Source organism: Nerophis ophidion, linkage group LG09, assembly GCF_033978795.1.
Source record: "Nerophis ophidion isolate RoL-2023_Sa linkage group LG09, RoL_Noph_v1.0, whole genome shotgun sequence".
Lineage (NCBI taxonomy): Eukaryota > Metazoa > Chordata > Actinopteri > Syngnathiformes > Syngnathidae > Nerophis > Nerophis ophidion.
This window is the reverse complement of record NC_084619.1, coordinates 54,398,574-54,415,658: the sequence shown is the minus strand read 5'-3', so window position 1 is coordinate 54,415,658 and position 17,085 is coordinate 54,398,574. Positions and strand designations below refer to the sequence as shown.

The 17,085-nt window shown below is 40.9% G+C and overlaps 1 protein-coding gene across 3 annotated transcripts in view; it reads right to left on the bottom strand.

The window, feature by feature from the left end:
- The window catches only part of arhgef33 (Rho guanine nucleotide exchange factor (GEF) 33), a 312,937-nt gene that overhangs the window by 43,038 nt on the left and 252,814 nt on the right, over positions 1–17,085 (bottom strand). For all 3 annotated transcript variants that reach the window (XM_061911264.1, XM_061911265.1, XM_061911266.1), the window contains one exon: positions 1,270–1,380. In XM_061911264.1, coding sequence (XP_061767248.1) covers positions 1,270–1,321 — 52 coding nt within the window. In that variant the 5' untranslated portion in view covers positions 1,322–1,380. The remainder of the gene's footprint in view (positions 1–1,269; positions 1,381–17,085) is intronic.

The window sequence follows — 17,085 nt, the reverse complement described above, 5'->3', positions numbered from 1 at the left end:
TTACGCTTCATAATGCGCCACACATTTTCGATGGGAGACAGGTCTGGACTGCAGGCGGGCCAGGACAGTACCCGCACTTTTTTTTACGAAGCCATGCTGTTGTAACACGTGCTGAACGTGGCTTGGCATTGTCTTGCTGAAATAAGCAGGGGCGTCCATGAAAAAGACGGCGCTTAGATGGCAGCATATGTTGTTCTAAAACATGTATGTACCTTTCAGCATTAATGGTGCATTCACAGATGTGTAAGTTACCCATGCCTTGGGAACTAATGGACCCCCATACCATCACAAATGCTGGCTTTTGAACTTTGCGTCGATAAGAGTCTAGATGGTTCGCTTCCCCTTTGATCCAGATGACAAATTGTATTTCCAAATACAATTTGAAATGTGGACTCGTCAGACCACAGAACACATTTCCACTTTGCATCAGTCCATCATAGACGATCTCGGGCCCAGAGAAACTGGCGGCGTTTCTGGATGTTGTTGATAAATGGCTTTCGCTTTGCATAGTAGAGCTTTAACTTGCACTTACAGATGTAGCGACAAACTGTATTAAGTGACAGTGGTTTTCTGAAATGTTCCTGAGCCCATGTGGTGATATCCTTTAGAAATTGATGTCGGTTTTTGATACAGTGCCGAAGGTCACGGTCCTTCAATGTTGGTTTCCTGCCATGCCGCTTACGTGGAGTGATTTCTCCAGATTCTCTGAACCTTTTGATGATATTATGGACCGCAGATGTTGAAATCCCTAAATTTCTTGCAATTGCATTTTGAGAAACGTTGTTCTTAAACTGTTTTACTATTTGCTCACGCAGTTGTGGACAAAGGGGTGTACCTCGCCCCATCCTTTCTTGTGAAAGACTGAGCATTTTTTGGGAAGCTGTTTTGATACCTAATCATGGCACCCACCTGTTCCCAATTAGCCTGAACACCTGTGGGATGTTCCAAATAAGTGTTTGATGAGCATTCCTCAACTTTATCAGTATTTATTGCCACCTTTCCCAACTTCTTTGTCAAGTGTTGCTGGCATCAAATTCTAAAATTAATGATTATTTGCAAAAGAAAACATTTTTTTTATCAGTTTGAACATCAAATATGTTGTCTTTGTAGCATATTCAACTGAATATGGGTTGAAAAGAATTTGCAAATCATTGTATTCCGCTTATATTTACATCTAACACAATTTCCCAACTCATATGGAAACGGGGTTTGTAGTTACAAATAAGTTATTATAGTTGTTTTTTTTTATAAGTAGATGTTTTTTGTTACCTGTTTTGTTTTCCGAGTGGTCCTGTTCTGGTCTCTGACCGCCTTCCTCCATGTTTGTTTTCGGTCCACTTCAGAGGATGTGGCTTGCGTCCTCGGTGCTGCGCGTCCTTCCTGGAGTGTGAGACGGAAGAGGAAGACTTTGAGTTGACTTTCCCTCCAAAGCATGTGAGTCGTGTGATTTGTCTTGTGTGCACAAAAAGCTCCTTGTTCGAGCCAACACATCACTTCTACAGCCTTCATGCACACACTGTACTTACACCACATGTCCTCTAGTCAGTCACACTACCACAATGTATTTGCAGACAAATAATACATCCATCCATTAATTTTCTACTGCTTGTCCCTTTTGGGGTCGCTGGTGCCTAGCTCAGCTACAATTGGGCGGAAGGCGGCGTACACCCTGGACAAGTCGCCACCTCATTGCAGGGCCAGACAAATAATGCTAATAATAATTCCTATTGATCTTTATGAACTTCAATATAACTTTAAAAAGTGCTGCACGACTAGTTTTACTTCCTTTGTTTCATTTCCTCCTACCTTTGCTCCTCTTTCTTTTCTCCCTACTTTTTTTACTTCCTTCCTTTTTTTCATCCTTCTCCTTTTTTAATTTCTCGCTTTCTTCACTTCCTCACCCTCCGTTTTGCTCCTTATTTCATTAAACCTATCCTTTTGTATTTCTTCCCTACCTTCTTTTCTTCTTTCCTTTCCTATTTCCTCATCTTATTTCCTCTTTTTCCACCTTCCTCCCCATATTTCCTCTACATCTCCACTCCTTTTTTTTATTCCTCTCTTCCTTCCATTTCTACCCACCTTCAATCTTCTTACATTTTTATTTCTTCCAATCTTTTTATTTTCTTCCATTTTTTCTCACTTTCTCCACTTCCTTTCTTTTTATTCCTTCCATCTTTTCTCTATATATCTTAATCCCGCTTTCATTTCCTTCCTTCCTATATTTTCACTCCATCTTAATTTCATTATTAACCTATCCTTTCTACCTATCCTTTTGTATTTCTTCCATATCTTCTTCTCTTCTTTCCTTTCCTATTTCCTCATTTTAGTTCCTCTTTTTCTACCTTCCTCCCCATATTTTCTCTGTATCATCTCTTTTTTTATTCCTCCCTTCCTTCCATTTCTACCCATCTTCAATCTTCTTTCATTTTTATTTCTTCCAATCTTTTTATTTTCTTCCTTACTTTCTTCCATTTTTTCTCACTTTTTCCACTTCCTTTCTTTTTATTCCTTCCATCTTTTCTCTATACATCTTAATCCCGCTTTCATTTCCTTCCTTCCTATATTTTCTCTCCATCTTAATTTCATTATTTTCCCTTACTTCTTTCCTTCTCTCCCTATACTTTCTCTACATCTTCATGCCTCTCTTTCTTTTGAATTATTTCTTCCTTTTCTACATCTTTATTCCTCTTTCATTTTCATTCTCCCTTCCTTCCTATTAATATTGTTATTATTAAATTATTTGTTGACATATTTTCCAAGTTCTCCTTTCACCTGCCTGCCTTTTTGCTTGGTTGGTTTTTGAGCGTATGAGGACCTCTGCTGGTCAACATTATGGCTGCACCACATAACGAACAGACCACACAAACTACAATAATTCCAATCGATTACATTACTTGTATATTATTGTCACATGCCTTTGTTAGAAAAATAAAATAAAAAAGTAAAATAATAACCACCCCTATCCGTCCTATATTTCAGTCATAGTGGGTAAAAGTTAGGGCTGGGCGATATGACCTTTTTTTAATATCGCAATATTTTTAGGCCATATGGGGATACACGATATATAACTCGATATAGTGCTTGAATTAACACTAATGTACAAATAATCACAGCAGTATGATGATTCTATGTGTGTACATTAAAACGTTCTTGTTCATACTGCTTTAATATATGCTACTTTTAAACTTTCATGCAGAGAGGGAAATCCCAACTATGTCAATTTACCAAAAGTGTATTTATTAAACAGTTATTAAGCAATGGCACAAATGTTCATGTCATTTCCAAAACAGAAAGTGCAACATTGTCAGAGACATTTTAAGTGTCGAATAAAAATGAGCTGCATAATAGGAAATCAAATAGTGTTTATCCTTGGCTATGTGGTAAGTTACTACGGACGTTATTAAATTCTGTGGTTGACTATTTTTTTTATACCGTGTTGATCTGGAAAGGTTTGCCTCGGCATTTTGATGGTGTGGGCGTGTGGCACTGAATGGAGATGTTGACATGCGGAGTAAGCACTCTTCATTCTCTAGCAGGTGACTTTTCAAATGATTTTACATATTAGCAGTAATGCTACTTTTGGAATCAAAGCTTTCGGCCCACACTTGACAAGTTACGGTTGTCTGTTCGACATATTCCCACTTGAAGCCAAACTACTGCCAGATGATGGACCCCCTGCTGTTTTTCTTGCGAATGAATTCTTCCTTCATTCGCACCTTCTTTCTCTCGTATTACCACTCGCACGGCTCTGCTAGCATCACTGCTAACGTTACCCATTCTGCTACCTCTCTGCTCCGCGAGGGCGTATACGTATGTGACGTGTGTAAGAAGGTGCGCTTGCTGTCTGTGAGAAAGAGATAGGAAAAAGCGAGAAGAGCCTGTAATGTAATGCCCGCAGCTAAAAGCAACTGTGTGAGAACGTATACTCGAATATCACGATATAGTCATTTTCTATATCGCACGGAGACAAACCCGAGATATATCGAGTATATCGATATATTACCCAGCCCTAGTAGCAATGTACTGCCTTCCTCTTCACCACAAGCAGATAAATAAACACATGAACTGACTAAAAGGAAAAAAGTAACAACAAAAATAAAAGTCAAAAACATACAGAAAAGTGTCACTAAATGAAAACAACAAAAAAAGAGCTGAGGTAAGTGGAAATGTTCATTGTCGACAGTGAGTGTCACATTTATCCTATAGTGTCTTTAATTTACCTATGTACTGCAACTAATTATGCAGACCCAGGTCAAGTAAAATTGTTTTGGTGTAACCCTCAGATTACATTTAATTGTCTCTAAATCTAAGAAAAACATGAGGTCTTTAAGCCATAGGGAGGCCTTGGGGGACACCTGTGGTTTCCACTCCATTAAAATCCCTCTACGAGCTATTAAAGACGCAAAGGTGATACTATCCGTAAAAGTCTACTTAAGTTTTTGATAGTTTGGTGGAATTCCAAAAATAGCTTTGAGAGAGAGAGACATTTAATTCAAGCAGTACATAAAAAAAATTATGAAGGAGAGTATTGCTCACTTATAGGCCTACTGAAATGAGATTTTCTTAAACGAGGATAGCAGGTCCATTCTATGTGTCATACTTGATCATTTCGCGATATTGCCATATTCTTGCTGAAAGGATTTAGTAGAGAACATCGACGATAAAGTTCGCAACTTTTAAATGATAAATGATAAATGGGTTGTACTTGTATACCGCTTTTCTACCTTCAAGGTACTCAAAGCGCTTTGACACTACTTCCACATTTACCCATTCACACACTGATGGAGGGAGCTGCCATGCAAGGCGCCAACCAGCACCCATCAGGAGCAAGGGTGAAGTGTCTTGCTCAAGACACAACGAACGTAACGAGGTTGGTACTAGGTGGGATTTGAACCAGGGACCCTCGGGTTGCGCACGGCCACTCTGCCACTGCGCCCTTTTGGTGCTGATAAAAAAGCCTTACCTTAAATGGAAGTCGCAGACAATGATGTCACAAGGGTGAGGGCTCCTCACGTCCTCACATTGTTTATAATGGGAGCCTCCAGCAGCAAGAGCTATTCGGACCGAGACAACGACAATTTCCCCATTAATTTGAGCGAAGATGAAAGATTTGTGGATGAAGATATTGATAGCGAAGGACTAGAAAAAAAAAAATAAATAAAAAATAAAGTTAAAAAAAAAGGCGATTGCATTGGGACGGATTCAGATGTTTTTAGACACATTTACTAGGATAATTCTGTGAAATCCCTTATCTTTCTATTGTGTTGCTAGTGTTTTAGTGAGTTTAATAGTACCTGATAGTCGGAGGGGTGTGTCCACAGGTGTCTTGAGGCCAGTCTCTGAGGGAAGTCGACGGCAGCTGCATGGACGGCGCAAGCTCAGCTTATCTACGGTAAGGGGTGACTTTTTACCACCATTTTCTCACCCAAACCTGCCGGTTGACAAGTGGTCGGGAACCATGTTCGCTTGACCGCTCTGATCCATAGTAAAGCTTCACCTCCAGGAATTTTAAACAAGGAATCACCATGTGTTTGTGTGGCTAAAGGCTAAAGCTTCCGAAAATCATCTTTCTACTTTGACTTCTCCATTATTAATTGAACAAATTGCAAAAGATTCAGCAACACAGATACTGTTTAATTGCGCGATGAAAAGAGACGACTTTTAGCCGCAAGTGGCGTTGCGCTAATATGTCCTCTACAGTCCGTGACGTCACGCTCACGCGTCATCATTCCGCGATGTTTTCAACAAGAAACTCCGCGAGAAATTTAAAATTGCAATTTAGTCAACTAAACCGGCCGTATCGGCATGTGTTGTAATGTTAATATTTCATCATTGATATATAAACTATCAGACTGCGTGGTCGGTAGTAGTGGGTTTCAGTAGACCTTTAAGGCATCGACTTAAAATTTAGTGCATCTCCAAGATGTTAAAAATATTAATCCAGTAGCCTTTCAGACAGGGACATGACCAGAACATGTGTGTCATGTTTGCAGTGGTTGATTACATGTATCTGCAATATTGGCATACATTTTGGAAAGTTTAGCGTGAGTAAAAAAGATGCAATGGACAACCTTAAAATGTATTAGATTAAGCTTTGAACAAATGTGCTATCATTTATTTGTATCAATGCAGATTTCCTGTCATCAGAGTGTAAGCTTTGAGTGAGATGTTTCCACAGTGTGTGTGTGTGAGAAGTTTCCACAGTGTGGGTGGGATGCAAGCCGAGGGAGGGTTTCCTCTGTGGTCGGCATCCCCGAGCGAAGGAAAAACCAACAGAACTGAAAGTAATATGTGCATTTTTGAAGTTAGGTATTAGGTGATCATTTAGTATTAGGTGCTGTTGAAGTTTTTTTGTTTTGTGATATTGCACAACTGTTGTACACTTGTTGCACTGTTGCTGCTGACGTCACAACCCCACAATGGTCCCCGGGGAGACACACCTGCACTTTCCACCCGCCTTGACACCACACGTGCACGTCTTTGCTTTTATACTGCAGCTTGCCAGGTGCACGCGTTCATGTGTCATGTGTGCGCGTTACCGCATCTCACGTATGCACACGCACACTTGTGGCATCTCAAAAATATGATGTTCTGAGCTGTGGGTAGAAAAAGCAACGGTGTTGTTAGCTTCCTGTGAAATGGCATGCCAGTGCACTTGGTGTGTGTGTGTGTGTGTGTGTGTGTGTGTGTGTGTGTGTGTGTGTGTGTGTGTGTGTGTGTGTGTGTGTGTGTGTGTGTGTGTGTGTGTGTGTGCGTGTGTGTGCGTGTGTGTGTGTGTGTGAGTGCTCTCCAGAAGTGTCCCCTCCATTAATGTGTAAAAGGATTAAATAATCGTCAATCAAATGTATATCAGCATAGTAGGCCAGCTCCTGGTGCAGTACCACACTATTCCCCAAGAGCAGGGGGTCAGCAACCCACAATGTTGAAAGAGCCATATCGGAACTAAAATAAAAAAAAAAAAATCTGTCTGGAGCCGCAACATTTTTTAAACCTCATATAAGTGTTAAAATGAAGGTAACACATGATGTGTATTTAGTCAGCCTGTGTTTTCTCCCACTTAAAATGATGACAGAGGTCTGTAATTTTCATCATAGGTACACTTCAACTGTGAGAGACAGAATGTGAAGAAAAAAGTCAGGGAATTCACATTGTAGGAATTTAAAAAAAAATATTTGTAAATTATGGTGGAAAATAATTATTTGGTCACTTCAAACAAGGAAGATCTCTGGTTCTCACAGACCTGTAACTTCTTCTTTAAGAAGCTCTTCTGTCGTCCACTCGTTAACTGTATTAATGGCACTTGGTTGAACTCGTTATCTGTATAAAAAACACATGTCCACAGCCTCAAACAGTCGGACTCCAAACTCCACTATGGCCAAGACCAAAGAGCTGTCAAAAGGACACCAGGAAAATAATTGTAGACCTGTACCAGACTGGGAAGAGTGAATCTACAATAGGCAAGCAGCTTGGTGTGAAAAAATCAACTGTGGGAGCAATTATCCGAAAATGAAAGACATACAAGACCACTGATAATCATCCTCGATCTGGAGCTCCACGCAAGATCTCATCCTATGGGGTCAAAATGATCATGAAAACGGTGAGCAAAAATCCCAGAACCACACCGGGGGACAAGGTGAATGACCTGCAGAGAGCTGGGACCAAAGTAACAAAGGTTACCATCAGTTATACACTACGCCGACAGGGAATCAAATCCTGCTGTGCCAAAAGTGTCCCCCTGCTTAAGCCAATGCATGTCCAGGCCCGTCTGAAGTTTACCAGAGAGCACATGAATGATACAGCAGAGGATTGGGAGAATGTCATGTGGTCAGATGAAACCAAAATAGAACTTTTTGGTATAAACTCAACTTGTCGTGTTTGGTGGAAGAAAAATACTGAGTTGCATCCCAAGAACACCGTACCTACTGTGAAGCATGGGGGTGGAAACATCATGCTTTGGGGCTGTTTTTCTGCTAAGGGGACAGGATGATTGATCCGTGTTAAGGGAAGAATGAATGGGGCCATGTATCGTGAGATTTTGAGCTAAAACCTCCTTCCATCCGTGAGAGCTTTGAATGGTTGACCAAATACTTATTTTCCACCATAATTTACAAATAAATTCTTTAAAATTCCTACAATGTGAATTCCTGGACTTTTTTTTTATCATTCTGTCTCTCACAGTTGAAGTGTACCTACGATGAAAATTACAGACCTCTGTCATCTTTTTAAGTGGGAGTACTTGCACAATCGGTGGCTGACTAAATACTTTTTTGCTTCACTGTAAATGTCTATATTAGCTACATAAGACTACTATTAAAATAATTGTCGCAGGCTGATGCAAATCTTACTAAAACATAGGCTTTTCAGAGGTTGTGATAACTCCTGGAAATTACTGGCTTAGAATGGTCAAAGATAATGATGTGTGTGTTCAAGTGGAAGGAAACGGATACTACCAAGAAAATGACCTCAATTATACCTGAAATACAAGGCATAATGATGCAATATGTACATACAGATAGCATAGATCAGGGGTCGGCAACCTTTACTACTCAAAGAGCCATTTTGACCAGTTTCACAAAATAAAGAAAACAATGGGAGCCACAAAACTATTTTGAAATTTATAATGAAATAACACTGCATACAGAGTTTTTTTTTTTTGCTTTGTGCTATGTATAAACCAGGGGTCTCAGACACCCGGCCGGCAAATTAATATGAAAATTTAATGTTAGTGCGGCCCGCAAGTTTTGTATGAATGCACCTTGACAGCATGACACTTGACAACCCAACCCTCCAAATCCTTCCGGGAGACTACCGAATTTCAGAGTGACTATTCTCTCGAATATCAGGGCGTGCTATCGTGGCACTACTTATAGCCCCCTTTATAACCCGTGCAAACAGCTTGGCAGCCCAGTCAGGGTTAGGGTTAGGATTCTGGGTATTTGTTTTGTTGTGTTTATGTTGTGTTACGGTTAGGATGTTCTCCCGAAATGTGTGTGTCATTCTTTTTTGGTGTGGGTTCACAGTGTGGTGCATATTAGTAAGAGTGTTAAAGTAGTTTGTATCACAACCCTCAGTGTGACCTGTATGGCTGTTGAACAAGTATGCCTTGCAGTCACTGATGTGTATTAACAAAGACCACGTACTACATGTGACCGGCTGGCACGCAGGTAGCACTGGGTAAAAGCGGGCGCAACGACATGTTTAAGAGGATGTTAAAGGCGTTGCTATCACGGCACGCCCTCTACACTGTATATTGTTGTCAGGGTGAAAATCGGAAAAAGCTTATCCTGGGAGAGGCACTGAAATCTGGAAGCCTCCCGGAAAAATCGGGGGTGTCGGCAAGTATGCGGCTGAGCCACATTAGAGTGATCAAAGAACCGCATGCGGCTCCGGAGCCGCGGGTTGCCAGCCCCTGGCAAAGACAACATGCTAGCATTAATTAGCTTGCAGTCACGCAGTGACCAAATATGTTTGATTAGCACTCCACACAAGTCAATAATATCAACAAAGCTCACCTTAGTGTATACACGCACAGCATAAAGCGTTTGGTGGACAAATAAAGACAAAGGAGTGGCATAAAACATGTGTTTTTGTGGCAGCATCAAGGCAAGTTGTACATGTAAACAAACTACGGTGCGTTCAAGAACTTCCGAAATTAGGACAAAATGGCGCGCGCCAAATACTCATCAGCGAAGCATGTTTAATGTAAACAGTGGGATTTCTAACAATTAGGAAGGTTTGTGTCATGTTTGGCCTCCTACAGAAACCATATTAAAACAAAAAATGTGAATTTTTCCTAAACTTTTTACATTTTCATACATTTTTGAAAAAGCTCCAGTTAGCCACTAGGGCGGCGCTAGAGAGCCGCGCGTTGCCGACCCCCGTCCTAAAGGCAATAGTAGGTCACAATTGACAAAGTCATTTAAAGGTGAACATAACTCTCTTTCATTATTATTTTTTTTAATGTATTGCTTGAATTAGATGTCTCTCTCTCTCTTTCTCCCTTTCTCTCGTTCACACACACAAACCACTAAACCACCGTCATGTGCATGTATGTCTTTTTTTTAACATTTCTAATATGAAATATGTCAGTTGTTGAGGAAAACCACATGCTGTTTCACACCTTTCAGACCATAACCTTTCCAGTCTTTCCTCTCTATGCCACCCACACACACACACACACACACACACACATGCATACAAACAGTGGAAAAACAACAACAAAAAAACATTTATGTTGCAAATCTCAAATCAATATACAGACATACTCAATCGTTTAAGTATGTACAGTAACAAAGTAAAAAATATACACTATGAAAAAAATAAACACTTTCAAAAGAGTTTTTGAGTAAGACATTAAAAGTCTTTATTTAAAGGAGACATTTTTTTCTGCAGAAAGCAAGTTGTATGGAAAATTGTAATACAAAAAATAATTAAGTTGTACTTATTTGAGATAAAAGTAGTCTTAACTACTATAGGATTAAGTTTTCACATTGGCGTTTTAAAACTAGATTTAGTGTTACGAATCAGGGTTTTTTGTAATTCGGTTTCAAATTAGTGTAGGAATGTCTTACTGGTGTTGCAAGAATGAAAACAAATCTGTAATCTTGCAAGAATGAAGTCATACCTTTCATTATTTTTGTGAGTAAATGTACAAAAATAAAGCCATTTATACAAACCCCGTTTCCATTTGAGTTGGGAAATTGTGTTAGATGTAAATATAAACAGAATACAATGATTTGCAAATCCTTTTCAACCCATATTCAGTTGAATATGCTACAAAGACAACATATTTGATGTTCAAACTGATAAACATTTTGTTTTGTTTTGCAAATAACCATTAACTTTAGAATTTGATGCCAGCAACACGTGACAAAGAAGTTGGGAAAGGTGCCAATAAATACTGATAAAGTTGAGGAATGCTCATCAAACACTTATTTTGGAACATCCCACAAGTGTGCAGGCTAATTGGGAACAGGTGAGTGCCATGATTGGGTTTAAAAACAGCTTCCCAAAAAAGGCTCAGTCTTTCACAAGAAAGGATGGGGCGAGGTACACCCCTTTGTCCACAGCTGTGTGAGCAAATAGTCAAACAGTTTAAGAGCAACGTTTCTCAAAGTGCAATTGCAAGAAATTTAGGGATTTCAACATCTACGCTCCATATCATCATCAAAAGGTTCAGAGAATCTGGAGAAATCACTCCACGTAAGCGGCATGGCCGGAAACCAACATTGAATCCTCAGACGGCACTGTATCAAAAACCGACATCAATCTCTAAAGGATATCACCACATGGGCTCAGGAACACTTCAGAAAACCACTGTCACTAAATACACTTCGTCGCTACATCTGTAAGTCCAAGTTAAAGCTCTACTATGCAAAGCGAAAGCCATTTATCAACAACATCCAGAAACGCTGCCAACTTCTCTGGGCCCGAGATCGTCTATGATGGACTGATGCAAAGGGGAAAAGTGTTCTGTGGTCTGACGAGTCCACATTTCAAATTATTTTTGGAAATATTTTGACATTGTGTCATCTGGACCAAAGGGGAAGCGAACTATCCAGACTGTTATCGACGCAAAGTTCAAAAGCCAGCATCTGTAATGGTATGGGGGTGCATTAGTGCTCAAGGCATGGGTAACTTTCACATCTGTGAAGGCACCATTAATGCTGAAAGGTACATTCAGGTTTTGGAACATGTGCTGCCATCTAAACGCTGTCTTTTTCATGGACGCCCCTGCTTATTTCAACAAGACAATGCCAAGCCACATTCAGCACATGTTACAACAGCGTGGCTTTGTAAAAATAGAGTGCGGGTACTTTCCTGGCCCGCCTGCAGTCCAGACCTGTCTCCCATCGAAAATGTGTGGCGCATTATGAAGCGTAAAATACAACAGCGGAGACCCCAGGATGTTAAACGACTGAAGCTCTACATAAAACAAGAATGGGAAAGAATTCCACTTTCAAGGCTTCAACAATTAGTTTCCTCAGTTCCCAAACGTTTATTTAGTGTTGTTAAAAGAAAGGGTGATGTAACACTGTCGTGAACATGCCCTTTTCCAACTACTTTGGCATGTGTTGCAGCCATGAAATTCCAAGTTAATTTTTAATTGCAAAAAAAAATAAAGTTTATGAGTTTGAACATCAAATATATTGTCTTTGTAGTGCATTCAACTGAATATGGGTTGAAAATGATTCGCAAATCAATCTATTCCGTTTATATTTACATCCAACACAATTTCCCAACTCATATGGAAACGGGGTTTGTAGTTGCTTAAAAAAGTATTTTAGTGGCAAAAAAATTATGGTTGTCCATTTATTTCTGACGACTATGACAAGTGAATTTCTGCAATGTATTAAAACACGAATTGGTATGTCAGACTTAGCCCTGTCTTGGTTTAACTCTTATCTGATGACACCCAACTCTACATGCCGCTAAAGCTGACAAACACGCCGGACTGTAGTCAGTTGGAGGCGTGTCTTAATGAAATTAAACAATGGATGTCCGCTAACTTTTTGCAACTCAACGCCAAAAAACGGAAATGCTGATTATCGGTCCTGCTAGACACCGACCTCTATTTAATAATACAACTTTAACATTTGACAACCAAACAATTAAACAAGGCGTCTCGGTAAAGAATCTGGGTATTATCTTCGACCCAACTCTCTCCTTTGAGTCACACGTTTTAAGGTGAGACTTAAATGCTTCTACTGAGGTGGCATCTCGAACTGTTACCGGGAGGGCATTCCAGAGTACTGGAGCCCGAATGGAAAACGCTCTATAGCCCGCAGACTTTTTTTGGGCTTTAGCAGCTGATGACACCCAACTCTACATGCCCCTAAAGCTGATTAACAGGATTGTAGTCAGCTGGAGGCGTGTCTTAATGAAATTAAACAATGGATGTCCGCTAACTTTTTGCAACTCTACGCCAAAAAAACGGAAATGCTGATTATCGGTCCTGCTAGACACCGACCTCTATTTAATAATACAACTTTGACATTTGACAACCAAACAATTAAACAAGGCGACTCGGTAAAGAATCTGGGTATTATCTTCGACCCAACTCTCTCCTTTGAGTCACACGTTTTAAGGTGAGACTTAAATGCTTCTACTGAGGTGGCATCTCGAACTGTTACCGGGAGGGCATTCCAGAGTACTGGAGCCCGAATGGAAAACGCTCTATAGCCCGCAGACTTTTTTTGGGCTTTAGCAGCTGATGACACCCAACTCTACATGCCCCTAAAGCTGATTAACAGGATTGTAGTCAGCTGGAGGCGTGTCTTAATGAAATTAAACAATGGATGTCCGCTAACTTTTTGCAACTCTACGCCAAAAAAACGGAAATGCTGATTATCGGTCCTGCTAGACACCGACCTCTATTTAATAATACAACTTTGACATTTGACAACCAAACAATTAAACAAGGCGACTCGGTAAAGAATCTGGGTATTATCTTCGACCCAACTCTCTCCTTTGAGTCACACGTTTTAAGGTGAGACTTAAATGCTTCTACTGAGGTGGCATCTCGAACTGTTACTGGGAGGGCATTCCAGAGAACTGGAGCCCGAATGGAAAACGCTCTATAGCCCGCAGACTTTTTTTGGGCTTTAGCAGCTGATGACACCCAACTCTACATGCCCCTAAAGCTGATTAACACGCCGGATTGTAGTCAGCTGGAGGCGTGTCTTAATGAAATTAAACAATGGATGTCCGCTAACTTTTTGCAACTCTACGCCAAAAAAACGGAAATGCTGATTATCGGTCCTGCTAGACACCGACCTCTATTTAATAATACAACTTTAACATTTGACAACCAAACAATTAAACAAGGCGACTCGGTAAAGAATCTGGGTATTATCTTCGACCCAACTCTCTCCTTTGAGTCACACGTTTTAAGGTGAGACTTAAATGCTTCTACTGAGGTGGCATCTCGAACTGTTACTGGGAGGGCATTCCAGAGTACTGGAGCCCGAATGGAAAACGCTCTATAGCCCGCAGACTTTTTTTGGGCTTTAGCAGCTGATGACACCCAACTCTACATGCCCCTAAAGCTGATTAACACGCCGGATTGTAGTCAGCTGGAGGCGTGTCTTAATGAAATTAAACAATGGATGTCCGCTAACTTTTTGCAACTCAACGCCCAAAAAACAGAAAGGCTGATTATCGGTCCTGCTAGACACCGACCTCTATGTAATAATACAACATTAACATTTGACAACCAAACAATTAAACAAGGCGACTCGGTAAAGAATCTGGGTATTATCTTCGACCCAACTCTCTCCTTTGAGCCACACATTAAAAGCGTTACTAAAACGGCCTTCTTTCATCTCCGTAATAACGCTAAAATTCGCTCCATTCTGTCCACTAAAGACGCTGAGATCATTATCCATGCGTTTGTTACGTCTCGCCTCGACTACTGTAACGTATTAATTTCGGGTCTCCCCATGTCTAGCATTAAACGATTACAGTTGGTACAAAATGCGGCTGCCAGACTTTTGACAAGAACAAGAAAGTTTGATCATATTACGCCTATACTGGCTCACCTGCACTGGCTTCCTGTGCACTTAAGATGTGACTTTAAGGTTTTACTACTTACGTATAAAATACTACACGGTCTAGCTCCAGCCTATCTTGCCGATTGTATTGTACCATATGTCCCGGCAAGAAATCTGTGTTCAAAGGACTCCGGCTTAGTGGCGCAGTGGGGAGAGTGGCCGTGCGCAACCCGAGCGTCCCTGGTTCAATTCCCACCTAGTACCAACCTCGTCACGTCCGTTGTGTCCTGAGCAAGACACTTCACCCTTGCTCCTGATGAGTGCTGGTTGGCGCCTTGCATGGCAGCTCCCTCCATCAGTGTGTGAATGTGTGTGTGAATGGGTAAATGTGGAAGTAGTGTCAAAGCGCTTTGAGTACCTTGAAGGTAGAAAAGCGCTATACAAGTACAACCCATTTATCATTAGTGAGTCCTAAAGCCTCAAAAAAGTCTGCGGGCTATTGAGCGTTTTCATTTCGGGCTCCAGTACTCTGGAATGCCCTCCCGGTAACAGTTCGAGATGCCACCTCAGTAAAAGCATTTAAGTCTTACCTTAAAACTCATTTGTATACTCTAGCCTTTAGATAGACTCCCTTTTTAGACCAGTTTATCTGCCGTTTCTTTTCTTTTTCTCCTATGTCTCACTCTCCCTTGTGGAGGTGTTCTGGTCCGATCCGGTGGCCATGGATGACGTACTGGCTGTCCAGAGTCGGGACCCAGGATGGACCGCTCGTCCAGAGTCGGGACCCAGGATGGACCGCTCGTCCAGAGTCGGGACCCAGGATGGACCGCTTGCCTGTGTATCAGCTTGGGACATCCCTGCGCTGCTGAACCGCCTCCGCTTGGGATGGTTTTCTGCTGGCTCCGCTGTGAACGGGACTCTCGCTGCTGTGTTGGATCCGCTTTGGACTGGACTCTCGCGGCTGTGTTGGATTCATTATGGATTGAACTTTCACAGTATCATGTTAGACCCGCTCGACAGCCATTGCTTTCGTCCTTTCCAAGGTTTTCATGGTCATCATTGTCACCGACGTCCCACTGGGTGTGAGTTTTCCTTGCCCTTATGTGGGCCTACGGAGGATGTCGTAGTGGTTTGTGTTGTGGTTTGTGCAGCCCTTTGAGACACTAGTGATTTAGGGCTATATAAGTAAACATTGATTGATTGATTGATTGAATGTAGGAAAACCTTTGTATATCAAATATTTTCATTAAAAAACTGTTTACAACTTTCTAAACAAGGTTTTTAACACCATTAGTGACACTGTAGGCATGGAATAACACCGACATAGTAGACATAATAGAAGACAAGACATATTCTGTACTGGTATACATGTAAGACATAAGAAAAATACTCCGCAATTATGAGAATACATAACGGGAAAAGACACATGAGAACATTCCAAATCATTCCTGCTGTACACTTACATCTGAGGCAATTAGCCATTGCTATTGAACAACAAAACAGATCTATTTTTAATTTTCTCTTAAATATGCAATTATTTGATTAAAAGTTGAGGCTTAGTATAAATAAATATATTTTGTCATGTAATGCTGGGGTTTTGTCTTGTGGTCATTCTGACCTTTGACCTTGTGTACTCCCCCCACCCCCCGCCACCTCCCACTGTGGCTTTCTGTGAAGAAGTTTGCTTTGGCCTCCCTGAGCTTTGTACAAACTGTGCACGTGGGGTGTCCACGTGTCAGTGTTTCACATCTCATTGTGCTTACAACATGTCTGACCGCATGTGTACATCTAACTGTTCTTTTTGCAGAGCTTTATTTTGCAAAGTCAAGGATTTTGATCGCGAGAACATGGCTAACATCTGCTTGGTTGTTGCGGGAAGGGGGGGGGGGCATGTATGCACCTGCTTCCCCATCGCCGACACTTTTGTCTGAATGTCTGCATCCTGCTACAAAAATATCACGCAGTAACTTTGTTGTGTGAATGCACAAGTTGTAGCAAAAAAAAAAAAAAAAAAGTGTACTTGAAAGCAAAAGGGGATCATGTGAGTCAGAGGTGAGAAAATGGCAGCGGGTCGTGGCATTTCGGCGAGTTCCTTTTTTCTCGTTGTGTTTTTGTGCGGCAACAGCAGCTGTTTTTTTGGGGGGGGTTGTCTAGTATTGTGCACGTTTCGTCGCGTGAAAGGTTAGAATGATGCTGACTTGTTGGCTTAGCTACTTTAGTCATACGTAACTATGACTAAAGTAGCTTTTAACCCTCTCCTTTACAAAGTACAAAAGGTATATATACGGCATTCGTAAACGCCGTCGACCATTGAAACGAACTTAAATCAATCACCGCGCTTGCCCCCTAAAAATAAACAACATATTGACATGTAACATGCTTTTTAAAAAGAAAAACTTACTTTTAGATAAGAAATAATGTTTGGAAAACCTTACAATAGAATGCACTACAAACAACTGCAGTATTTTTTAAAAAGTAATGTAATAATGTACAGCCTTTACCTCCTTGGAGCTGCTTCTCCGTCAAACACACCATCAGCAGCTTCGCCATATTTTAATGGATAAACATCCGCTGTTTAGATATTTTTGCAACA